General features: G+C 37.4%; 1 protein-coding gene across 1 annotated transcript in view; it reads left to right on the forward strand.

Moving 5' to 3' along the window:
- The first annotated feature begins 2827 nt into the window (after positions 1-2827).
- Positions 2828-27464, forward strand: part of BTLA (B and T lymphocyte associated) — a 33921-nt gene continuing 9284 nt past the window's right edge. Inside the window, exons 1-2 of the mRNA XM_036243642.1 lie at positions 2828-3108; positions 22738-23061. Coding sequence (XP_036099535.1) covers positions 3021-3108; positions 22738-23061 — 412 coding nt within the window. The 5' untranslated portion in view covers positions 2828-3020. The remainder of the gene's footprint in view (positions 3109-22737; positions 23062-27464) is intronic.

Raw genomic sequence — 27464 nt, forward strand, 5'->3', positions numbered from 1 at the left:
CTCCAGAAGAGGGGGTAGGGGAGGAGATAAACCACTGAACTTATATGCATGTGTGCATGAACAATGGACATGGACAACAAAGCTGAGGACAGGGCGGGGAGGGTGGGAGAGGGGGATATCAGTGGGGGAAAAAGGAGAAACATCTGTAACAAAAATAAATTAATTAAATAAAAAAAAAGAAAATGGGATATTTGGCCTCTGAGATTCACATTCAAAGGATGTAGATGAGATCCAGGAACCACACCCAGTTTATAAAATGTCCAGGCTCATTCTAAAGTACAGTTATATACAGAAACCACTGACACTAAAGAACGGAAAAGGTTTTAAATGTTGGACTACATTTATGGTAAAAGCTATACAATGTTTTGGGGGTGTTAAAAATTCAGAACCAATACATCCCTGTGGGCTGATGTTTAATGTCAGTGGCAAGACCTCTCTAGGACTCTGCATCTCGCTTTGTGATTGCTGCTTCTCTGATCACCCTGGGGCAAACATATTGGAGAAAGTACAGCTGCTCCATGATTCATGAAAGCAAGTGAGTCTTTAAGTGAACTAAAGAATTTGCCTTCTAAGTAGCTCCTAAAATGTCTGCAAAATGAATTTGAAGATGCCAAATTCTATTTTGCCTTGTCTTTCACCATAAAATTGAAGAGAAGTTCATGTTTTTACATTGTTTTTTAAAATACAATGCAACTGCTTTTAAGAATGTAGTAAATTCTTTAAATTTGCACATTTAAATAAATGTATAATCTTCGAATCAAACAGTATATGATTATAATGAGACAAAGATGAGAGAGAAGCTTAATGACAAGAGGAAGTATAAATGCAAAGCAAAATTGACTTGTTGCAGAGCTAACACACTTCTGAGACAGGCTTTTTTCAATTCTCTACTAAAATGAAGACAAAGAGTCAGATTCTGAGGGTGGGTTTCATCTGCAGTGGGGCTCTTGGGTCTCTAGCTATGGAAGGATAAAGGACCAGTCACACTGACACAAGTAGTAAAATAGATATATTAAAAAAAAATACATTAGTTGTTACAAAAGATTTTTTCCCTGACTTTTTATCTAATTAGCATAGAATTTTTATATGAACAAAATCTTTAAAATAGTGAATCATAAAGGTTTTGTGCCAAAATAAACAAAGTTTATATAAGTTCTCTTTGGTTTGGGACAATATCCTGAGATCCTTAGCCATATTATGGTTCATGGCTTTTGACCTCTGGGACCATTTTATTTTATTTATTTTTTTATTAATTAATTTTTGTTACAGATGTTTCTCCTTTTTCCCCCACTGATTCCCCCCTCCCCCTCCCTCCCCGCTCTGTCCTCAGCTTTGTTGTCCATGTCCATTGTTCATGCACACATGCATATAAGTTCAGTGGTTTATCTCCTCCCGTATCCCCTCTTCTGGGGATTGTCTGTCTGTACCCCACCTCCATGTCTCTGGGACTACCCCATTCCTCAGACTGTTAAGTTCATTATATTCCACAAATAAGTGAGATCATATGATACTTGTCCTTCTCTGTTTGGCTTGCCTCACTCAGGATGATACTCTCCAGGTCCCTTCATGTAGTCTCAAAGGACAAGAGATCTTTTTTTCTTACAGCTGCGTAGTACTCCATTGTGTATATGTACTCTGGGACCATTTTAAAGAGACAGTGCGCCTTGCCTCATTTGCCATAGATAGTTTGCACTCCACCTTGAGCACAGAATGAGAGTTGTGTAAATGCTGGATGAATATGTTGCAGGCTGTTTACTGGATAAGTAATGGAAGTTCTAAGAAGCTATATATAGTTACTGTATGTTACACTGTGGTGGCTGAAATGCATGGATATTTAAGTTTCAACACTAAAGGTTAATATGAAAAAATTACAGTAGTTGTTGACTGAGCTCTTTAAAATCAGGAACAGTGACTCATTCATCAAACATGTGCACAAGTGTGTATTTGAATCAGTAAGTACACAAAAACTGTTTTTTTTTAAACCCTTAAAACCATTGAAGTTTGGCCTTGGGAGAAAATCATCAGCCTCTGAGAGAAAGACTTACAAAACCAACTTCTGTCAATGATCAGAAATGTCACAAATCTAGATTTCTCATTTGGAATCTTAAGTGGGTGAATTAAATTAGATGCTATGATTAGAAACAAATTATTAGAAGTGGCGTTGGAGAAAACAATCCCACATTCACCCTCAGTTGACTGATCTTGAACTCTTTCATTTCTTCCCTTATTGTTTCTATTCTATTTAATCCAGACATTACCCACATGAAGAATGTTGAAAATGAATGTTTCCTTTAATTGATATTTAAGATGTTATGTAGCTCGAAACTTTATTCTTTAGAAAGAACATGTAGCTAATACCAACGATGATCTTGTTCCACTGATATTTATCTACAGATTAAAGACAGTTGCCCTTCCCTCACCTGTTGAGGAAGCACTTCCTGCCACTCATTTTCTCCATAACCTCAAGAAAACCTCCACGGGTTTAATGGCAATAAGCGTTCTTATTTTACCACGACATGATGTTTGGGAAGAAAAATCTAAAATCTTTTACATAAAAGAAGTTTCGTAATCACACACCATAAAAAGGGGGAAAATGAATACTTACCATAGGTACTTTTCACCATAAATTTCCTGACCTTGATTTGATTAAAATCTCAACCTAAAGATTGCAACAATATAGATTTCTTTAGAATTTAATTGTTCATTTCATTGAACTTCGGATGAGAAAAACTTCAATGTGAGGCACCAAGCGTGGTAAGCGGAAGAAGTTAAGGAGCTGCTCTGCAGATCAGAGCATTTGGAAGTGAGCACCCAACGTGACAAGAAACAAAAACCACAAGATACCACATACTCTTTGAGCTTATTTGGTTTCTCAAACTAGTCAGGCTCTTCCTACTGACTGCTCCTACGTGTACTCTCTATTTTACAGATGTCGCTGGGGTAGTTAACCTGATCCAACCCTGAAGAACTCAGGGAAGCCTTCTACTTGGGAAATTTTTCCATCCCAATATGCACAGGAAATGAAGACATCGCCGGCCATGATTGGATCTGGGAAATTGTGTTGGGTCCTCTTCTTAATCCCACATCTGGGCATCTGGAGTATTTACGGTAAAGCACCTACTTAGATTAATTTTTGTTTTATTTCTCAGGGGATGGGTGTTGGAGGTAATGTTTTTCCTTGCTGATCGTAGTAGGATGTAGTGTTTATGTGGAGAATAACGGTAGAGAAAACTAAGTAGTTAGACTTGCTTACTGAAGACATTTTAGGGCATGAACCAAATTAGAACGTCATATTCAAGTCACTTTGGCCGATTTTTTTTTTTTTTAAAACATGTTCTAATGGTAGGAAAAAGGAATCGGGCAGATGTTATAAGTAGTCAGGGACAAATATGTCACTACTACTAGCAAAATTGCTCTGGATGTTATACTGATGGTGACTAGCTGCTTGTTTCCAAACTGAAGTTTGCTAAGGTGGGTCGGATAGGTATCAGATACTTGACTTCATCATTACTCTTGAATAATATTGCTAAACAAAATCACACCACTTGCTTCAGTGGGGTGTGTGCCTGCAGAACACTGATGGAGAAACTGCTGAGAAATACAGGATTGGAGCATTCTCTCATTGTGTCTAAGAAAATAGATTTGACTTGGATGTGATTTGAGATAGAAACCAGATAGGGTTCTGCATAGAAGATGTTCCACTGCTGCAAAGATTTTATGTGAGCAAAAAACCAATTTCTTCTTTCTGGTGAGTGCACTTGCTCTCTTGACTCATTGCAAAAGGGGAAGGGCTATAAATAGCTAGCAGGAGTTTTAGATTTTTCTTAGGGCTGATTTCAAATATCCTACTTTATAATCCCCACAGCACACATGCTCTTATCAATTTATGTGCTGTGGTTTTTAAATCAGAAATATGCCCCCTGAGACCCTATACAATGTCATCTGCAATTCTGAACTGGGTGGTTTAGAATTTGTCTCCGTGATGCCAGGGTGGTACACAACCAGGAGCAAAATAAAACTCCCTTCTTTCAACTAAGTATTTTTATGTTTGTATATTTTTATGTATGTATATTTGGTATTACATTGATAAGAGGTTTAGATGGATGATTATATTGTTTACTTTCCATTAGATGCCTACAATCTCATAGCTATAACTGAAGTCAAAATTATTAAAAAGAATTTATACCAACTTGAAGAACATATAAACTATTTTCTGTAAAATGAATAGAAGAATGTTTTTAGTGTTACATCACACTGTGATTGGGGTACAATTTCTGTCCTCCCCCCTCCCAACATGCTTACAAAAAAAACTTGAATGTCAGAATTGGGTTAATTTACTGGCTTTGCATTTACTGCGTGACTTTGGTTAAGTCTCTTATTTTCTCTTGTGCTTAGTTTTCTCCTTTGTAAAATAGAGATAATGATTGTACCTAAATTATGGACCTATTGTGAACACTACAAATGCAGTAATATGGATAAAGTACCCGACCCAGTAAGTACACACAACAAAAGCTCCATAAATGTTAACGGTATTTTTGCTAATATTCTTTTCACCAAGCAACTCCTACAGAATCCAGTTAAATGGGGAGTAAGTTTTAGCATTATTATGTAAAACCATTGAGTTATTAAAGCTAAAATAAAATTAATAAATGAAATATATTATACAATATATTTAGCCCAAAACAATGAATCACATTATTTGGAAAATGAGTTGGAAAGCCTTGGACACAGTCCTGGCCAGGTATCTTGTAAATTGATAGATTACAGCATTACTTGCATTAAAGTAAGGACACAGGTTGAGATAAGGGAATGTTTGATGAGATTTGTTCTCCCAGATAGAGCTAATAATTATTCCTTAAAATCACATCACTTTTAAACTTTATATCTTGGGGATTTCCTGTAATTTAGTTAATTACTAAATTCTTTACACTGGCACAGTTTCAAAGTGTTTAATAATAATTTTGAAAGATATTTTTTTTCTCCTTCACTTTAAAGCAATGTGAGATCTGTGCTTCTTCCCAGGCATCAGACAGCATTGAGAATAAGGTTGGAAAAATATAACGTTCTTTACAAACTTCCTTCTTTATAATGAAATTATGCTTTCTTGCTTTTTGTGTTTCTCAAAAAGGAAATCGAGGGCACTCTGCCCCTTGGTATCTGGCGCAGAATTTCTGTCCCAGTGAAAACATAAAGTGTTAGCACCTTCCCTTCCTGGACAGATGGGCAGATTATACTGGCAAGAATTAGGCTGCAGGTGGAGAAGCTCCTGTCAGTCACCAGCCTAATTGCTGATGAGCAGCTCCAGCTGTGTGCCCCTGGGCTGCTTATTCGGTTGAAGGTCAACCTAGCATTCCACCTTCAAGCACGCAGAAACACTGCCATTAATGTCTCACTACACCACTTGGCACTATTTCTGACCCTGAATGAAGGCTCTAGGAAATCTTTGATTAATCACTGCTAATTGTGAGAAGAAGAAAAAATCCTGGTCTAGTCACCAGAGGACACTCATAATTTGGCTCCTTTGAGAACACAGTGGCTATGGCCAAGTCTCCATTTGGGTCTTGCCTGTGTCCTCTTTAGCCTCTATGGTGATCGCTCAGTATGGACCATGGATCCACATCCCACATATATTGTGTTACTTTACCATGAATTAGCCATACTGTTGGGTCAGAGCAGAAACATTAGGGTAGAATGCCTGTGTCTGTCTCACATTCCTTGAAGTTTTAGGGTCTTTATCACACTTCTTACTATGGTTGTAACTATCCCTATTGAAATGGGCACAGGAGATGGACCTCTGCCTTCTGCCAAGTGCCTGTGTATAACCACCTTTGACATACATGTCTAGGAACACTTTCTGAAACAACAGGATTTCCTGGATTGAGGTATAAAAAGATTAACCCCTGTGCTGATCACAGCTTGCAAAGACCTTCCAAACATTGAAAAGCTCTTTAATTAACTGTTGCTTCCTCTGTCCCACTATCAAACTTTCCTCTATTGTAATGTTGAAGTCAAGTTCTGTTCATCTGGCTTCACTGGGACTTTACTACTTAATTTCTGTTAGTAGAAATTACTACTTAATTTCAATTGTGAGTTTCACCCTTACTTAGACTTCAGAACTGTTGAAAGAAAATGTTCACAGGTATTTGTAATCAGGTTCAAATATGAAATTAACCTTTGGCTTTGTTCTCTGCAGAGCAATGATGGGACTCTAGAGCTGAACTGCCTGGGTTACTATCCCATCTCTGCTATTCACTGGTTCTGTGACTATAACCGTTCTGATTCTCTTTCCTCATCTAAACAATGGGGACAATTATGATGTTGTTTAGGGTTGTTGTAGTACATGAATTATGTGAAATACTTAGAACAGTGCCTGATGCATTGTAAGTGCTGAGCAAGTTTAGATAATAATGCCCCCTACCCTTTTAGTCCAAAATTGAATTAGCTTTACAGCTCCCTTAAAGTAGTATTGGGAAACTAACTATCTCTAATTTGGGGTGGCAAAAGTTATCTATAAGTAATTTTGATATCATTACCTACTATCATCCCCAGTCACCAAGAAATGATAATAGAGTTTGGGAGTCATGAGACTTGAGTTACATTATGTCATTGAAGTGTATCATAAGCAATTTGCTTTACTTTTTTAGTAGTCTCCATTCTTTTACCTCAACATAAGCTCAATATTATGTATCTTTCACAGACTCTGACTTCTGTGCTTATCCTATAAGAAATTACTTATGGGCATGCTTCCATATGTACACAAGCAGGGGTATCATTTTAGTATGCTCAGAAAGTAAACATGTACATTTTGAGGTTCACTTGGAGTCCAAGAGAGTGTTAGAAGGGCCATCCAGGCCAGTCATAAGGACACATCAGGTTTAGCTACTAGAGCTCTCTAACTCCTGTCCTCCTTCCTGACAGCCACATTTATCTTATGAGCACAAGCTAGAACTTGAATACATCACCAACACTCCATGTCTACAAGTGGCTATAAGGAAGGCTGGGGCATTTAGGTTCTAGCTGGGTGATCATTGACCCATTTCACTTTTTTTTATACTATAAGAAGAGAATTACTATTGAGGAAGGGACAGTTGGCAGTTTCTGCCCACATTGATATTGTTAAGTATCCTCTAGGGCTTTGGAAATGCCAGTGAATCTCAGTATCATCTCTGTACCAGAATGTAATTGAAAGGCCAGAAAGTATCTGGGAAAGAAATGAAAATGAACTTTCCCTGTATCTTTTCACATAACCCACACTTACTCTGACCATCACCCTTACCCATTCTATCACTGAAGGCAATCTTTAGAAATATTCTTTCTTTCTTTCTTTCTTTCTTTCTTTCTTTCTTTCTTTCTTTCTTTCTTTCTTTCTTTCTTTCTTTCTTTCTTTCTTTCTTACATCTACTGGGGTGACATTAAATAATAAGATCATATAGGTTTCAGGTGTACATATCTGTGGTATGTAACCTGAATATTGCATTGTGTGCCCACCACCCAAAGACAAATCATCTTCTATCACCATATATTTGACCCCTTTTACAATATACTACCCCCTTCCCTCTGGTAACCATCATACTATTGTCTGTGTCTATGAGTTTCAGTTTTATATCCCACATATGAGTGAAATCATATAGGTCTTAGCTTTTTGTGACTAACTTATTTCGCTTAGCATGATATTCTCAAGGTCCATCCATGTTGTTGCAAATGGAAGTATTTCATCTTATGACTAAGCAGCATTCCACATCTTCTTTATCCAATTCTCTATCTAAGGACACATTGCTTGTCTCCATATCTTGGCCACTGTGAGTAATGGTGCAAAGAACATAGAAGTGCATATATCTTTGTGAATAAACGCTTTCAAGTTTTTCAGGTAGATAATTAGGAGAGGAATTGCAGGGTCATATGGTAACTCTATTCTTAATTTTTAAAAATCTATTAATTAATTTTTGTTACATATGTTTCTCCTTTTTTCTCTATTGACACCCTCCTCCCCATTCCCAGCCTTGTTGTCCGTGTCCATCGGTTATGTGTCCATGCATATGAGTTCTGTAGTTTATCTCTTTTCTCCACCCAACACTCCCTCTTCTGAGAGTTGTTAGTCTGTACCCTACTTCTATGTCTCTGGGTCTACCCAATTCCTCAGACTTATGTTCATTATATTCCACAAATAAGTGAGGTCATGTGGTATTTGTCTTTCTCTGTTTGGTTTGTTTCGCTTAGGATAATACTTTCCAGGTCCCTCCATGTCATCTCAAAAGATAAGAGATCTTTCTTTCTTACATCTGCATGGTACTCTATTGTGTATTTGTACCACAGCTTTTTTATCCATTCATCTACTGATGGACACTTGGGCTGTTTCCAGATCTTAGCTATTGTAAATAGAGCTGCTATGAACATGGGGGTACATATATTCTTCCTGATTGGTGTTTCAGGCTTCTTAGGGTATATTCCTAGAAGTGGGATCCCTGGATCAAATGGCAATACAATTTTTAATTTTTTGAGGTGACACCATAGTGTTTTCCATAGTGGCTGCACCAATATGCATTCCCACTAGCAGTGTACTAGAGTCCCCTTTTCTCCACACCCTCACCAACACTTGTTGTTTGATGATTTGTTGATGGCGGCCATTCTGACAGGTGTGAGGTGGTACCTCATTGTTGTTTTAATTTGCATCTCTCTCGTGATTAGTGATGTTGAGCATTTCTTTGTATGTCTCTTAGCCATTTGTATGTCCTGGTTGGAGAGGTGTTTATTCAGCTCCTCTGCCCATTTTTTAATTGGGTTCTTTGTCTTCCTTTTGTTGAATTATATGAGTACTCTATATATTTTGGAAATTAACCTTCATCTGTTATATCATTGGCAATTATGCTCTCCCATAGAGTGGGTTGCCTTTCCATTTTGATGATTGTATCTTTTGCTGTGCAGAAGCTTTTTGGTTTCATGTAGTCCCATGTGTTCATTTTTTCCTTTGTTTCTGTTGCCTTAGGTGATGTATCAGTGAAAATTCTGCTGCGTATGCTGTCTGAAATTTTGTTGCCTACATTTTCTTCTAGGATTTTTATGGATTCACGGGTCACTTTTCAGTGTTTTGTCCATTTCAGATTTATTCTTGTGTATGGTGTAAGTTGATGGTCTAGTTTTATTTTTTTACATGTAGCTGTCCAATTTTCCCAACACCATTTATTAAAGAGGCTGTCTTTACTCCATTGTATGTTGTTGCCTCTTTTGTCAGATATTAATTGAGGATAATGTCTTGGGTCCATTTCTGGGTTCTCAGTTCTGTTCTACTGGTCTACATGCCTGTTCCTGTGCCAGTACCAAGCTGTTTTGATTTCAGTGGCTTTGTAGGAAAAACTGATATCTGGTATTGTGATCCCACCTACTTTGTCCTTCTTTTTGAAGATTGCTGTGGCTATTCGGGGTCTTTTTTGGTTCCATATGAACTTTTGTTGTATTTGTTCTAGTTCTGTGAAATATGTCATTGATATTTTGATGGGGATTGCATTGAATCTATAGATTGTTTTAGATAATATGGACATTTTAATGATGTTAATTCTTCCAATCCATGAACAAGGTATGTGCTTCCACTTTTTGATATCTTCCTCTATTTTTTATTAATATCCTGTAGTTTTCTGCAAATATGTTCTTTACTTCTTTGGTTAAGTTTATTCCTATGTATCTTAATTTTTTTGGCGCGATGGTAAATTGGATTGTTGTTTAAGTTTTCCTGTCTGTGAGTTCATCATTGGTGTATAAGAATGCCATCAGTTTCTTGACATTAATTTTGTATCCTGCTACTTTTCCAAATTCATTTACTAAGTGTAGTAGATTTTTGATGGAGTCTTTAGGGTTTTTTATGTATAATATCATGTCATCGGCAAATAATGACAGTGTCACTTCCTCCTTTCCAATTTGGATCCCTTTTATTTTTTCTTCCTGTCTAATTACTGTGGCTAAGACTTCCAGTACTATGTTAAATAAGAGTGGTGAAAGTGGGCATCCCTGTCTTGTTCCCATTCTTAAGGAAAATGCTTTTAGTTTCTGTTCATTGAGTATGATGTTGACTATAGATCTTTCATATATGGCCTTTATTATGTTGAGATATGATCCCTCTATTTCCCCATTGCTGAGCATTTTTATCAGAAATGGGTGCTGGATTTTGTCGAATGCTTTTTCAGTATCTATTGATATGATCATGTGGTTTTTATTCTTCATTTTGTTTATGTGGTGTATCACATTTACTGATTTGTGAATATTGTACCATCCTTGTATCCCTGGGATGAATCCCACTTAGTCATGGTAAATAGTTTTTCTGATGTATTGGTGGATCTGATTTGCCAGTATTTTGTTCAGGATTTTGGCATCTACGTTCATCAGTGATATTGGCCTATAGTGTTCTTTCTTTGTAGTGTCTTTTTCTGGTTTTGGAATTAGAATTATGCTGGCCTTATAATACAAGTTAAGAAGTCTTCCTTCTTCTTGAATTTTTTGAAATAGTTTGAGGAGAATGAGTATTAGTTCTTCTTTGAATGTTCAGTTTCATTGGTTTCCAGGAAGTTTTTAATTTCTTCCTTGATCTTCTTGGTAACCCATTCATCATTTAATAACATGCTATTTAGCCTCTGTGTGTTCAAATGTCTTTGCATGTTCTTGTTGCAATTGATTTCTAGTTTCATGCCATTGTGATCTGAGAAGATGCTTGATATGATTTCAATCTTCTTGAACTTGTACAGACTTAGTTTATGTCCTAACGTGTTGTCTATCTTGGAGAATGTCCCATGTGCACTTAAGAAGAATGTGAATTCTGTATTTTTGGGGTGAATTCTCTGTAGATATCTATTAAATCCATTTGGTCTAGTGTTTCATTTAGAGTCTCTGTTTTCTTGCTAATTTTTTGTCTAGAGGATCTATCCAGTGCTGTCAGTGTTGTGTTGAAGTCCCCTGCTATGATTGTATTGCTGTCGGTTTTTCCTTTGAAGTCCTCCAGAAGATTTTTAATATATTTTGGTGCTCCTATATTGGGTGCATATATGTTTATCAAGGTTATATGTTCCTGTTGAATATATTCTTTTAATATTATGTAGTGGACTTCTTTGTCTGTAGTTATGGCCTTCATTTTGAAATCTATTTTATCTGATATGAGTATTGCTACCCCAGCTGTTTTTTCCTATCTGTTTGCTTGAAAGATTTTTTTTCATCTTTTCACTTTCAACCTATGTGAGCCTTTTTTTTTTTTGTCTGGAAAGTTCTTTATTTGACCTTCCATTTTGAATAATAGCCTTCTGGGTAGAGCAGTCTTGGATTCAGATCCTTGTTTTTCATGATCTTGATTACTTCATGCCATTCCCTTCTGGCCTGTAGTGTTTCTGTTGAGAAGTCAGCTGATAGCCTCATGGGGGTTCCTTTGTAGGTAACCTGTTGCTTATCTCTTACTGCTTCTAAGATTCTCTCTTTGTCTTTAATGTTTGGCATTTTAATTACTCTGTGTCTTGGTTGGGCCGGTTTGTATTCTTCTTACTTGGGGCTCTCTGTGCTTCTTGAACTTGAATGCCTTCTTCCTTCACCAAATTAGGGAAGTTTTCTGTCACTATTTCTACATATATATTCTCTAACCCTTGCTCATTTTCTTCTTTTTCGGGGTCTCGTATGATGTGAATATTATTATATTTCCAGTTGTCCCACAGTTTTCTTAAACTGTCTTCCTGTTTTTTTAATTTTTTTTCCTTTGGTTTTCTGATTGGTTGATTATTTCTACCCTGTCTTCCAATTCACTGATCCAGTCCTCAGCTTCCTCTAGTCTGCTCTTTAGTCCTTCCAATGTGTTCTTCATTTCTACTATGTCATTCTTTATTTCTTCTTGGTGGCTTTTATTTCCCAATTGGTTGATTTTCAATGTTTCTATGTCTTTATTCATGGTGCTGATGTCCTTACACATGCTGTTGAGCTTCCTCAAGATCATGGCTCTGAATATTAGCTCAGTTAACTTGCTTAACTGCATTTCATTTATCCCATCTTTAGTAGAGGTCTCTTGTTCTTTCATTTGGGATTTGTTCTTTGGTTTCACCATTTTGGCTATCTCAGTGGGTTTTGGAGACTGCCAAATTTTCCCTGTGAGTGTTGGTGTTCTGCTGTTTGTGGCTCCCTCTACTGGGTTTGGATAAGCAAGGGAGGACCCATGTTAAACACCACTGTCAAGTCTTACATTCCTGGGTAAAGTTGTAAACCCAGGAATGGTTCAGTTATCCTCTAGCTCTTTGCTTAGAGGCTATTAGTTGTGGTTACTTGAAGAGCCTTGGATTCTCAGTTGAATAAAAAACTGCCTCAAGTGTTCAGCGTAAGGGCATCTCCCGAGGGTGGGGCAGATGCTGGTTGTTAATGGGCCTCAATTTGCATTTCAATTGCCCACCAGAGTGGGATTGAATCTTTGAGGGAGGGGCCACCACCTCTCCCCAGAGCCCTGAGAAGGAGTAAGATGGCCTCTGTTCTGCATGGCTGCAACTCAGCAAAAGCTCTGAGCGCCCTCCAAATCCTGAGTGTCTCCACTCAGTTCCCGTCCAGTCTTCACCCCTTTTGCTGGAGCCCAAAGTGAGTGGCTGTGGCTATTCTAGTGCTCTGTCCTGTCTCTATGCTGTGGAGCTGGGGTTGGGAGTTTAATTCTGAGGGCACTGCTCACAGTTAGGACCACTGCCCTCTGTGGGTTCCTCTACAATCCTACCAGGATCGGTTCAGTGTCCTTGGTTATATGATCTTCGAAAGCTGCTTTTCTGTTGCTTTTTCCTGATGATTTGTCTTTATTTTAGTTGTAATTCCAGTTTGGTCCTGGGAGATGGTCTGTGTAGCTTCCATTCACTCTGCCGCCATTTTGGAATCTCCTATTCTTCATTTTTTGAGGAATCACCATACTGTTTTCCATAGTGGCTGTATCAGTTTACATTCCCACCAGCAGTGAATGAGGATTCCATTTTCTCCACAACCTCTCCAACACTTATTACCTGCCTTGTTGATAGTAGCCATTCTAAGAGGTATGACATGGTTGCTCACTGTAATTTTGATTTGCATCTCCCTAATAGATAGTGAAGTTGAACATCTTTTCATATATCTATTTACGATTTGTATATCTTCTTTGAATAGGTTTCTGTTCAGGTTCTCTGCCCATTTTCTAATTGGATTGAATTGTTTGTTTGGTGTTGAGTTGTATGTTTCTTTATATGTTTTGGATATTAACCCTTGTAGGAACTGTCATTTGCAAATATCATCTCCCATTCAGTTGGTGCCCTTTTAGTTTTGTTTTTAGTTTCTTTTGCTGTACAGACACCTTTTAGTTTGGTATAGTCCCATTCATTTATTTTTGTCTTTTCTTCCCTTGAATTTGATTTAGGATCAAATTCATCAAACGTTTTCTATGACCAAGGTCCATAAGTTGAGTACCTGTGTTTTCTTCTATGTAACTTTTGTTTCTAATAAAATGCTGAAGATTCTCTTTGATGCTGCTGTTGCCAACTTTTAAGATATTCTTTTAGCTTGTTCTGCCATGAATTTCTTCCTGAAATCACTGACCAAGGTGGAGAGTCTATCATCTCTGAAAGACAGATCCACTTGTGTCAGGTAGTCATTGTCTTTGCAGGCCAGAGCTAGTCTCTAAATTGTCAACATGAATCATTGTTTTTTAGTTCTCATTATATTGGGTAAAAACTTTAGCTATGCCAGAGAATAGTTACACATTGGCCAACAAACTCTTCACCAGATACTCATCCTTGTCACATAAGGTGGGCAGGACTCTGAATCCTCTGTCATGGGGAGACAAAGACAGTCATAGATAGGATAGAATCACAAGGGGACATTTGTCACTTGGCAGAGGTGTACTTGGAAAAGTACCCAAAGACAAAGATTTTTTACTTGACCAAGGCCAGCCTTGCTGGTTAATGTATTTCTGTAGGATTTTATCTCTCAGATTAAAAACAAAAACCAACATTTTTCTCTGGGATATACTGCCTTTTCTATATTATATTTGTTTGCCTGGTGAGTCTACCAGTTTTTATACATCATCACTGACCCCTTTGAAAGCATTTGGGAACAACTATTCAGAGCAGGGACACTTGAGGCAGATCTTCTGGGTTTCCGTCTTGTCTCTGCCACCTACATGTCTTGTGACCTTGGACAATAACTCAACTTCTGTCACCTCTCTAAATTTACTTTATGCAAAAAATATAATAGGTGACATTCATTGTTTATTATGAATAAGCATAGTCCTAAGAACTCTTCCTATAAGTTCTCATTGACTTTCACAAGTATCCCCCAGCAAGAGAAGAGCTTGTGCTTTGAGGTCAGCCAGGCCTAGGTTCAAGTTCTACTCCTTGCTCTGCCTCCTACCAGGTAGTTATCTTGACCAAGTGACTTAGTTTCTCCAACAGTTGGTTTCTCAAATTTAAAATAAAGATAACTATACATCTTTAATACACACACACACACACAGCTATCTCTCTCTATGTATATAGATACAGATATAGATATATAACCTAAATATATATCTATTACCTAAAAGTGCATAGGACATAATAAGAACTCGAAAACATTAGTCATATCCCTCTGTTTCTCCTGTTTCGAGGATCTATGATGGGTTGAGAGCACTCTGATAAAATGAGGTGAAATGTGCTTGTGGGCCAGTGGCAATGAATGTAAAGCAGTGATTCTGGAGGTGAGCTCCCAAATGGGACTCAAACTATCCATGTGCTAAATGACCTAATGATCACTGAAGCTCTCTGCTTGTCATGGTCTTGAATATCTCAAGAAGAGACATAGCACAGGTTCTTTGTAAACTTTGCTAACTTTTAGACAAAGCTATGGCAAATACTAGGATGACTGTTTCAAAACAAAACAACTTCAGAATAGCTTGGTCTTCAATTGCTCAATGCAACTAAATCGAAAAGATAGTCTTCAAATTTCCCCCCAAGTAGTCATATTACAAGATGAGAAATTCTGCCCTGGCCAGTTTGGCTCAGTGGTTAGAGTGTCGGCCTGTAGTCCAGAGAGACCTGGGTTCGGTTCCCGCTAATGGTGCGTACCTCGGTTGCAATTTGTCTCTGGCCCTGGTTGGGTTGTGTGAGTGGCAGCCATTCAGTGTGTCCCTTTCACCTCGATGTTTCTCTCTCTCTCTCTCCCTCCCATGCTATCTGAAAAAAAAAGGCCCTGGCCGGTTTGCCTCAGCAGTTAGATCATCGGCCTGCGGTCCTGAGAGACCAGGGTTTGTTCCCGCTAAGGGCATGTACCTCGGTTGCAGTTTGTCCCCTGTCCTGGTTGGGTCGTGCAGGTGGCAGCCACTCGATGTGTCCCTTTCACATCGATATCGCTCTCTCTTCCTCTCTTTCGCTTCCACTCTATCTAAATGAAAAATGTTCTCGGGTGAGGATAAAAAAAAGATGAGAAATTCTATCCTTAAGAAGAAATTGCTTCAAAGTATGCTTAATAAATACTTTATAAAGCAACTTAGAGGAAGGCTTCACAAATCATTATAATAGATTTTAAAGAGAAAATAATAATAAAAGATGATTGTAACAGTTCTCTCAATTTCCTTTTTACATGGTCTTTGTTTTTTTAAGTAAAGGAAATAAATATGGATTCATATCATGTGTATTCCAAGTGTGAAGTTAATTGTTTCCAGTTCCATTTTAGCCAAAGGAACTTTACATTATGTAAGTCTCTCTCTCTGAGTGTGTGTAGACTGGGAAGAGATGCCTATTTCTCTCAAAAGACTAGTATCAAACAATATGCACAGAGAATAAAAACTTAAACTAGTATTGCATACTAGTTCTATGTCAGTTATTTATATTACATTATATGTTGTTTCTCAGGTAGATGTGAGTGAATATCTTTCATCTGACAGTAGGGACTGAGACTCATTTGGTTTTTATTATACCCCTTAAGACTAATTCATAGGGTTTTCTTAAACTAACAATGATCACGCTTTACAATAGAAGCTCTGATTTTAACATATGTATGTGTGCATCATTCTTATTCAAATTCCCCAGGTATTTCTAGCATTTCTTGGAACACCTGACTTATGGAGTGGGTTTGTTTACCACAGAGTGGACGTAGTAAGTTTAATGAACGATACACAATGCATTATATTAGTAGTCCTGCATGAGGTGGAGCCACCTCCCTTCTCATGTCACCACATTTCTGATTTTGTATGTTGATGCAGCTAGCTTATGATGGGAAGAATGCCCTGTGGGCTTTCTGATGCTGTGCATATAATTCCCTGAGACTGGCCAGGTGGACGTTCTTCCAGGCTATTTGCTGTGGGGTTACATGGCTGCAGTTGCTGTATGTGGATTGGCCTTGACTGTTCAAGTCACTACCTCAAGAGATTTCTAAACCCACACCAATTTGTAAGGGAAGAGGCACTGGTTTCTCTTCCTTGGTGGTTGTCATATCTCGTCTCCTCTACCACTCCAGCCCCCTAAAGCAGACCAGGCCACCTGCATCCTCTGAAGGCCCATTTTCCTCCTGAGTCTAAAGAATTATCCATAGCCTCCCCACCATGTGTTTGAAGTTTTTGTTTATTGGTTGGTTGGTAATCTATCAAAGTATTTTCTGACAGAAGCTAAAATCATAGTTGATGTCACAGAAAATTATTAGCATGTTATACCTTTCATAATCATTTCAGTTTTTCAAAATTTATTTGTTTATATTTTTATGTTTGACTCCAATGCTGTCTTAGAGCCAGTAAGACATTTTGCATCCCCCCCCATTGCTTTTTAGAGAGTGGAATGGAAAGAGAGAGAGAGAGAGACAGAGAGAGAGAGAGAGAGAGAGAGATGTGAGAGACACATTAATTGGTTGCCTCCCATAAGGGCCTGGCCCGGAATTAAACCGCAACCCAGATAGGCACCCTTGACCAGAAATCGAACCTGTGACCTTTCAGTGTGTGGGTGGACACTCCAATCCCTGAGCCACACCTGCCAGGGCAAAGCAATCTGTATTTATTATAGGCTCTCATTTCTTTTAGTGAATTTTTTCAATGGAAAGAATTTTTCCAGTGGAAAGCTTGGTTGAGATTTTTCTCATGATAATAGTTATAATCAAGACCTATGGTCTATAAAAATAAGAATTAATTGTACTTCACATAATATTTAAATTATAAATTATTTTTTAAAGAGCTAATAAATTTCACAATTTATCTACCCTCTTCAGCTCCTGATGGCATTTATACCAGCAGCTACACGTGTTCTGCTGAAAGGTACTGGACCAGGCAGTTGTTTGTGGCTGGCATACCTTTCTGATTGGTTGATCTGGGTATCTGGATGACCACAGAGTGTCATTTATTAAATATTTTGAATATCACCCCTGAGTGAACATAAATGAGGCCTTTCCACACTGCATACTCATACGGTCTAATTTTCTTTAGTGGTTCAACTTAACCACTGTCATATGTGAGATGTATACATCCTTCACCTCAGTGCTTTTGGCTGACTTCTCTAAGGGTGCAGGTGTGTCTGCTCTGTGTTCTTAGTACACAGAGAACGTTAGTCAGAGTTGTGGACAGGAGATCTTTTACTCCATGAAGCTGTCTCTGTTTAGTCTCAGGGTATGTGATGCCATCTCACTTTTGTACTTTTTCTAAGCCCATCTCCTCCTGCAGAAACAGGTACCATCCCACCATAAAAGTTGTAGAGCAGATAGGAAGACAGATGCATGAACATACATTTAATTATAATAGAGTGATGCGCGTCACACACAATTACACAGACATTTGCCAAGGGGAACATCAAGTGAACTTGGGTTGCTGGAGTTTGGGTGTGGGGTGAGTTTGCATAAGGATCTAGGGGGTAAATGCCATTTGATGACGTTTGAACATGTTCCTGCAAGCATTGAAGAGACTCTGGAGGGTTTTAGACAAAAAGACTTATGATTGAATTTTCATTTGAAGAATACAAACTGTGACAGTAATGTGGAGAATGGATTGAAGTAGAGTTCAAGTTTGGAATATAGAGGATTAGTTGTTAGGCTGTGAACCATGAAACAGAGTAAGACCCAAATTAAAGCAGCAGCATAGAAACAGATGTTGCATGCTGAAGCAAATAATTTGGTGAATAGAATGGAGCAGCAAAGGAAAGAGATCAAGACCACTGCATGTCACTAGGTAGATAGATAATGGTGTTATACTATGATAATGGGAGGAGGACCAGATTTGCCCCAGGGTGAGGTGTGGGGCAGGAGGTAATTCAGTTTCCTCCTTTAAGCCTTTCTTGATTGACCCAGACACAAGGGCTCTCTCCCTCTTCGAGATTTGAAAGCTCTGAGAGACTGTATAATCAAGATAATAAAAAAAAAAAATTAGTGGGAAAATTAAGTAGCAATGTAAGCCTCTTTACACATCCCCTTTGCACTAGAAATGGTCATATTCCTAAATAGTCATGAATAATGGGATGTCCACACTCCTGGCTTGGACAATAAGGGGTACATTTTCTGTACAGAATTTAAAAACAAATAAAAGTTGGTCTACTTTTAATTATCACCATGTACCAGCAATTCTAAACAATATCAACAATGAAATAATTCTCCCCCTAAAAATAATTTTGGTTAAAGTTCTAAATGATTACTGTGGTTACTCCTGTGTTTTAATAATATGTATGCAAGCTTTGAATTAGCACTCCGTTAGCACTTCCCCTTTGATAACCGTTGCATTCTACATGAAAATGAATTCAGAGAACTTCCCAGTTACAGAGTTGGCCCTGGACGTATACAGATTTAGGTACATTTCAAGAGTAAATTCATAATGCCCAGAATCACTCAAGCTTGCTCCAGACCTAGTTTGTATCTCTAGTCCCTGGGGTTCTCTACATGCCTGCATTTAAACAATAGATTTAAAATACACAATAATACCACAGTGAGTATGAGACAAAAAATGTGAGAGGTTTTATTTCTCTTATTCTATGCAACCATTTTGAATATTTATTTGTTTAAATTTGAAACAGTAAACCTGTACATACTGTGAGGTACAATCTCATGTATAAACTAAAGCTCATTCATGCGTGAAATGTTTTCTTGATTAATATCTTTACAATTGAAAATGTATTCTTCTCTTTAAAATTAAAAAATGAACCAGGAAAAAAAAAACTTTACATTCATGGTACAATTTAGTAATTACCTAAATTTTATCTTTTGTAGAATTTCAGTTTTTAATAAAAGTCACTTATTAGTTACTGGAAAATCATTTATATAAACTAATATGTTAGACTATAACTAAAGGATCAAAGTTCACACTATTTAGGTAGATAAAAAATTATTAAGTCATTGTGCATTTTTACTTTCTTAAATTCTAATGTTTATCAAATATCTTTTAACTTGCATGGTTTTACATACGAAGTTCAGTACAGAACTTACTGGCTATGTGTCTTTTCCTTCCATTTTATTATTTGTTTCATTTCATAGTTATTTCTGAAAACATTTCCATGTAGAAGAGGGGATTGTTAAAAATGCACTCTGGGCATCAAATATGGCAGGTACAGCCTAGTCAAGGGACTTACATACTGTAATAATACCATTGTGGTTTTCATGAGAATTTTTTAAATGACAAGCTTTTTAAACCTATAATGACTAGGGAAAGGATACCGAGTCATTTAATGGCCTGGGAATGGTAGAGGTTTCATTCTTTTAGGTATTTAAATTATTTTTAGCATTGAGAATCTCCTACCATTAAACACGAATGTGTGAGGGAAACAGTAGGAGCAATAACAAGAGGAACGACCATACCTGATGTTGGCCTGTAAACCCCAGGCCCAAGCAAATGTGGTCTCCATCTCCAGAAAAAGTTTTGTTTTGACAAGACAAACCCGGTGGGGACAGCTTTGGATGTCCTGAATGTTATAAGATGGATACGCACAAATCAGGACACGCAGCAAAGAAATGTCAACATGTTTGTCAGGTGGAACATGGGAAGTGTGCCATTTAGCTTAGTGTATCATTCCTGCTCTACAAACATTAATTTTAGTTTCAGAGACATGGGGAATATAATACTCCCTTTGTACAAAGAGGGAGTGTTCTTAATGGCTTTTAGAGCCTGCTGGCAAGCCTGCATTTATCCATTCATTCCTCTATTCAAGAAATAGGCAATGTGGCAATCAATGATCCCCATTCTACTAATAAGAATATGCAGGAACTGCAGAGATGTTTCCATTAGCCCATTGCAAGTCAGGGATGTGGTCAGGATGAACAGCTCACTCTCTTGTCCACACTGTGTACTCCTCCAGAGTGTATGATCAGAGAATGCTGGAACCACAACAGATGATCAACTCTGCTACTAGCATTGGGTGACAGTTCAATGGCTAAATGAAGGTAATATAGCAGAAAGTGAGACTTAGGAGTAATTTTGTAGTGTCGGTCACACACTCAGAGATGTGAAGTTGTACTTGTATTTTTGTGTAGCAGAAGGTGGTGAGAAATAATTTTCTTCTTTTTGCAGTCCATTCCTTTCATTTTATTTTAAAGAAAAGGAGAGCCATGGAGATGAGGTGTCTAGCTCAGTACCAATGTGTCAGCCTTTGAACAACTATGTTCAAATGAATATTCTAATTTTTAGCTATCTCTATGACCTTTATAAATATCCCAAAATAATCAAGCTCTGTATTTTCTCATGGTTGATAAACAAAATTTAAACTTCTCCCACTTAATGCTTATTTCATTTATTATGAAACAATTAGTGATCTCCATGCCACTGTTTCCGAAAACTATGATCAAAGTTTACATCAATTCATGAATCTGCCATGAGATTCCTGGCCTCTCTGCCTTTGCCTTTTCATTTCCTCAGTTTTAAAATACCTCCCATGCCTATTCACTGCTCTAATTATCAAAGAACTACTCATTCACTAAGGTTCAGCTCAAACACAACATTTCCATAAGCTTTGTCCCAATAGCCCCAACTGAAGTGAATCCTCCACATGCCCATGTGTTATTTTGTCCTCCCGTTGGTCAGTTGCCTTTATTTTCCACTGGAGGGCAAGCCCCGTGATGGCAGGTACCATGTCTTATCTATTTCTACAAGATTACTATGAACCTTACTTTCAGCCCAGGTAAGCTTGAAGAAAAAAAGAATGGTAGATAGTAAATTTATTTCAGAAAAGAGACCTTGTTGTTAATTCATTGTGTACCACCAATTAAATGGTAAGTACCTTGAGGGAAGGAAGTCTTTGTCGCCCTGGCCCTGGTGGGGAGGGTCAGTTGGTTGGAGCATCATTCCCTGCACCAGTAACTTCCGGGTTCTATTCCCCGTCAGGGCACATACCTAGGTTTCTGGTTCCATTCCCAGTTGAGGCACATATGGGAGGCAACCAATGGACGTTTCTCACATCAATGTTTCTCTCTCTCCTTCTCTCTCTCTCCTTTCCTGTCTCTCTAAAATCAATTTAAAAATATATCCTTGGATGAGGATTAAAAAAAAGAGAGAGAGAAAAAAAAAGAATGTCTTTGTCTGTAACCATCGGGTGGTTTTTCACAATGCTGGCACAGAGTTTGGACTCCATAAACCGTGGTTGACTTATGCAAGTAAATGAAAAGGGAAGTAAGGAGGCTGAGAGCCCATTAACTTTAGGGAGAGCATTGGACTTCTGGAAACAAAGGTTTCACTTGACCTTTCTACCTCTGCCTCCTTGCTTTTTTGTCACAACTCTAACCACATCTAGGTTACAACTTCCTTCTGGTAAATTATCCTACCCTTTCTCTTCAGTTTTTTGAAAACCTCGTTCTTATAACTTCACTTTTAATTTGCTTTCACTTTTATTCTGAATTTTTGGAAACAACTGAATTGCAAAGTCTTAATGTGAACTTACTTGAGGTCTCAGAACAGTTATACATATATAAATATTCAGAGGTCTTAAACGTTCTTTGTAGGTCTCTTGTCTCAGTCTGATTCATGGAAATCCAATTAGGTGGTCTTATTCTGAGCAAGGATTGAGGATAGGTGAGCAGAAATTATAGTGACAGGTTAATCAGGTGTTAGGAAATAGCTAAAAATGAGCATATTTTTTACCATGCTGCCAAGTGTGTAGAGAAAATGGAACATTATGCTATGTGGAGCGGTATGTGGGATGCAGGGCCATAATATCAGTGAATTTCAACCTTTTTTATCTCATGGCACACCAAAACTATATTTTTTTCTGATATGACAAACATAGGTATAATTTTGATTCATTCATACTGGAAAGGTCTTGTGCTGACTATTGTCATTTTTTTGGACAATGTAAGGGAAAAAAGGTCTGTGCCTCTGACTAGTCAGGTATTGCATGTTTTAAAAATTGCAGTTCACCTGTGTACCTGCCATGGCACAGCGGTTGAAAATCACTGTCATATATTATTTTTGTTGTGAGGATTAAATGAGTTAAAATATTTATGTTTTAAACCACCCCTAGAATATAATTAACAACTGACCAAAAAAATGCTATTATTATTTGCTACCTATTAAAATAGCTATAAAATAATAAAATAAGTAAAAATAAAATAAAGCATAATTTTATAATAAACATATTTTGGAAATTTAGGAAATTATTTACTTGTTTTTTTCAACAAACATTTATTATATGCTTACCATGTGCCAGACACTCTGCTGGTGAGGGCTAATTACTGAAAAATGTTATCTCAAAAATGTATAGAATTGTGCTTGAGAAATCTTTGACAGAAACTGTTGACGTGACAAATGTCTGGTCCTTCTAGAACAGATTTGATTTTAATTTTGTTTTCATCTTTCAGGAGAAAAATCATGTAATACGCAACTTCATGTTAAGAGAGATTCCAAGCAGAACGTCTTTGCAGGGGACCAATTTCAACTGGAATGTCCTGTGGTATACTGTGGAAACAGACCGAATGTGACCTGGTGCAAGTTAGAAAGAAATCACTGTATACCTCTTGAAAATGGACATCGGATAACCATGGATTGGGAATGCAGAGATAAGCATTGGTATTTTATTCTGTATTTTCGTCAAGCATTGACTAGTGACAATGGATCATACCGCTGTTCTGTGAATGTTTCGTCTATACTCATTGAAAGTCACTCAATATTTGTTAATGTGGCAGGTGAGTTCTAGAAACCGAGACTATCTAATATGTTTCTCATTTGTTTCAAGAAAAAGGAGAACCCAGGTTCTCAAGTAATTATGTTAGACACTGAACTTGTATAAAAGATTAGAATACTGCCATACCTCACAGACTGTTATGGGTTGCACATGTGTGTTTACATGTGTTTTGAGGTGAGTAAATTAGAGAGGGCAGAAACAATGCAATAAAATTGATTATTTTTACCTTAAAGGGGAATAAAAGTTATTTCATAAATCCAAATATAGATCACGGAAATGTGGGGAAAATTACAAAGTGAATACAGCAGTAGACAGCTTTCTATTCCCTGTCCTTGTTTGTTTGTTTTTTTTCCTTCCAGTTTTCTGTCCTTGACTTTTACTGATAATAATTCCTTAAAGTTATGTTAATAGTTCATAGTTTGCACAGAGAGCAAACAGCACACAAGTAACTTGACTCCCACATAAGTTTTGTGACTATTTATAGATTTAACAGTCTCCCCAAACCCTCTCCAGAGGACCTCAAAAGGCTCAAACTAGGTTGATGTTAAGTTGGGCAAAACCAAGCTGAATGAAACATGGAACAGAAATGAGAAAACTAGGGAACAATAAAAATAAAATTTGGTTTCTAAAAGTCTGACAGTTAATATCTACTTACTGGTGAAAGACAAAGCTTTTCCCCTAAGAAGAGGAACAAGGCTGTATGCTTCTATTCAACATTGAACTGAAAGTTCTAGCCATAGCAACTAGGCAAGAAAAAAGAAATAAAAACATTCAAATTGTAAAGAAAGAAATCAAAATATATTTCACAATGACATGATCTTATATAGAGAAAAAAATTTAAATCCTCAAAAACTACTAGAGCTAATAAATGACCTTGAAAATTATTGCAAAAGAGAAAATTTAGAAAGGTATGATACAGTGATAGCATGTCTGAAATCTACATGTAGTCTCAAACAATTGCTTCTATGGATGCCATTCACTTAATTGCTTACATTTTATGTGTGTTTTTAATTAATTTTTACTTTATACACATACTTTGGAGTCAGTTTTTAAATTCCCTTATTAGTCCAGTGAAAGAATCCACTTAAAAATCCCACTGAAATTTTTAACATCACTAAAGAGTTTTTCAAGCAGGCCAGTGAGGGAATGAATAGTGTTCTGGCTAGTGGCAATCCTGTACTATGAAGCACAGAATTGTAGAATATAATTATGGCAAAATTAGAGACTCTGCTTTCAGAAATTTGGTGTCCAACTCAATGCCAGTTGCCTGTGACCATACATGCACTGGTTTATAAACCTCTTTAGAATGGAGGTCGTGTCTCAAACATCTTTGTTTCTCTACAAATAGGTAGTACAGTGTCTGGCACATAGTGGGTGGCTCAATAAAGATTTCCTTGTAAATGAATTAAATAACACACTCTATGCTAAGCAAAAAAATTTCCTTTAACAACCCCGAAGAAGCCTATATTGAGGATGTATGAAATGAATGCTTTCTGGAGAGAATTGTACTATTAATTCCAATAAGACAAAACACTAAATTTTTAAAGAAGTGAGACTTTTTTAAATTTAATTTTATTTATTTTTTTATCCTCACCCGAGGACATTTTTTGTTCAGGTACAGTGGGAGGAAAAGAGAGGAAGAGAGAGAGAGAGAGAGAGAGAGAGACATATCGATGTGAAAGGGACACATCGAGTGGCTGCCACCTGCATGACCGACCAGGGCCGGAAACAAACTGCAACCAAGGTACATGCCCTTAGCGGGAACCGAACCCGGGTCTCCCGGGACCGCAGGCTGATGCTCTAACCGCTGAGCCAAACCGGCCAGGGTGAAGTGAGACTTTTTTAACTGAAAACATAAATATTAAAAATAAGCAAATCTTGCCAAAAGATTTGGCTCCAGGCTGATAATAATTATGCTATTCAATATAAATAATTAAATTCTACTAGATAATTTATATAATGTATATTACTGTCATGTATAACAAAATTAAATGTAGTGACATCAAGTCCATCTCCCTTGGAAGAGTTTTGTTATGGGGACCAATCCACTCCTGTACAAGAGAGAGAGAAATTTAGCTAAATGTCTATTCCATATTTGGGTCATTTTTTGACCACCCAAGTTGAAGCTAAAATTAGGATAAATAATCTGTCTCTTTTGTGGAGGAGGCGGCCTAGCTTCAAGAAAAAGCGAGTCAGCATTCCCTCTTAAACCCAGTGTCCTGAGGGGATGTACTTATTAGGCTCATACTGGGACAAAGAATATAAAGGATGAAGTGGAAGGAAGGAAGGTCAAAGAGCTCAGTAGGAGACATTAAGGAACATTTACATTTATCTTTGAAGGTTTCTACTTTCCTAATTTCCTATTCTCCTTCCTTTCTTATCACCTCCTTCATTATCACTCTGTTAATTAATACTCCTAACCCCCACTAGGACTTTTCTCTGGCTTTCTACTTTTGTCTGTCAACAATCTTCCACTTTGTGATGTGTTGCCTCCTACAGCTTCTAGAGTATCTCAGACCTTCATAATCTTCCTTCTAAATGATTTCAATGAATTCTATGGATTCCTTGTCTTTAGTAGTTTCCCATTTTTGATCACTTCAGTCAAAAATCTTCTTGATAAACTTAATTTTTCTGATAAACTTCTTTTATAATGCCAGTCTTTTATTAAGTTCTTTACAGAGCATCCTCAGCACTTACGATATTGGACTCACCAACATTCAAGGCCCTTCACAGTCCATCCCCACCTATCTTTGTGGACTCTTTCTGGATTCCATAAAGAAACTCCCACCTCCAGCCTCCTCCAACACAACAGCCCTACTTGCCACTGCCGTGTCTTCACCATGGTCCTTCCAATGTTGCTGTCACCACTCATGGGGCACCCATTCATCTGCCTCTGTCCATCAAATTCCACCTCTCCTGTCAAGCCCAGCTCATTTTCTGAGCTCTTAATGAAAACTTTCATGTTGACTTCTGGGGAAGTGATTTCTTTTTCTAACCATTTTTATGCTATTGAAGGTCTGTGCTTCTTAATGATCACTCACTCCCTTGTACTAAAGCAATGTGTGGATACGGCTTTTTTCCATCCAGGATTATACTGTCCTGGGAAGCAGGAACTGTGTCATAGTTCTCTGGGTCATCTCTGCTTCCTTGAAAAGTCAAATAAATTATGTAAGAATTGGCTTTTAACTGGGTGGAATTTTTCTTTCATAAAGTTATAAAAACAAACAACCGGAAAAGGGCCAAAGAAAAATTCCTTTTCTTTTATACCTGAAAATATTTAGTAGAGTAAGTACAAGGTAAGGAGAAAATATGCTATGAAATTATATTTAAGAATCATGCTTTTTGTACATACATTTTGGAGGTATTATGAAAAAAAATTTCATTTCCTCCCCTTGAAATATCTTTCTGGGGGGGGGGTATTGGGAATTTTGTAATTTTTTAAAAAAAATTATTGAATTTATTAGGGTGACATTGATTAATAAAATTATATAGGTAAATAATATTACAATGAACATAGGGGTGAATATATTCTTTTGAATCAGTGTTTCAGGTTCTTCCAGATATATTCCCAGAAGTGGAATGGCTAGTTCATAAGGCCACTCCAATTTTAATTTTTTGAGGTAACCCCATACTGCTTTTCACAGTGGCCGCACCAATCTGCATTCCCACCAATAGTGCATGAGGGTTCCCTTTTCTCCACATCTTCACCAACATTGTTGTTTGTTTATTTATTGATTATCATTTGCTTTTTATGCTCAAATTAAGAATTGGTCTATTTAAGAATAGGGATGTAATAAAGTGGGGGCTTGGACACTGTTTGGAAAGCAATGTTTTCCCAGAATCAACAAATGCACTTTGCAGAGCAAAGTCCCAGAGGAGAAGTTGGCAGAGCTGGGGAATAGTCACTGGAACATACAATGGCCTGCAATTCCATCCTCCCCGATCTGCCCTTAGTCAGTTCCAGATTAGGAATTTTGCAAAGACAAGTAATCATTATCTTAATGGGAAAGTAGGGGTGGAATGAGTAAGCAGGAAGTGAGAGGCACAATCTTTTTTCAAAATAAATACCCAGCATGTCATCAAAAACATTATTTTGTTATGGCTTTCCACAACTCACTTGGAATACCTGCTGAATGTGTGTATTGTTATTCTCAGTACCAGCTGTCATACAGGATATAGTGTGTCCTTATGCTTAAGAAATGGGGAAGAGGAAATCAAAGCAGATAGATGAAGGTTGTGTTGTATATACCGTCTGTCTTTCAGCCTCAAAATAAACCCAGGAATTTACTCTGTGTCCGTGATCTCAAAGTTATCTACCAGTTATGCAAACTGCCTTTTGCTGGATTATTGGATTCTCTGTTAGTGTGCAAAAGCAGGAGTCATCTTAGATACTGGTTCTGATTT

This window comes from Molossus molossus, unplaced genomic scaffold (genome assembly GCF_014108415.1).
Source record: "Molossus molossus isolate mMolMol1 unplaced genomic scaffold, mMolMol1.p scaffold_m16_p_5, whole genome shotgun sequence".
In the NCBI taxonomy this organism is placed as follows: Eukaryota; Metazoa; Chordata; class Mammalia; order Chiroptera; family Molossidae; genus Molossus; species Molossus molossus.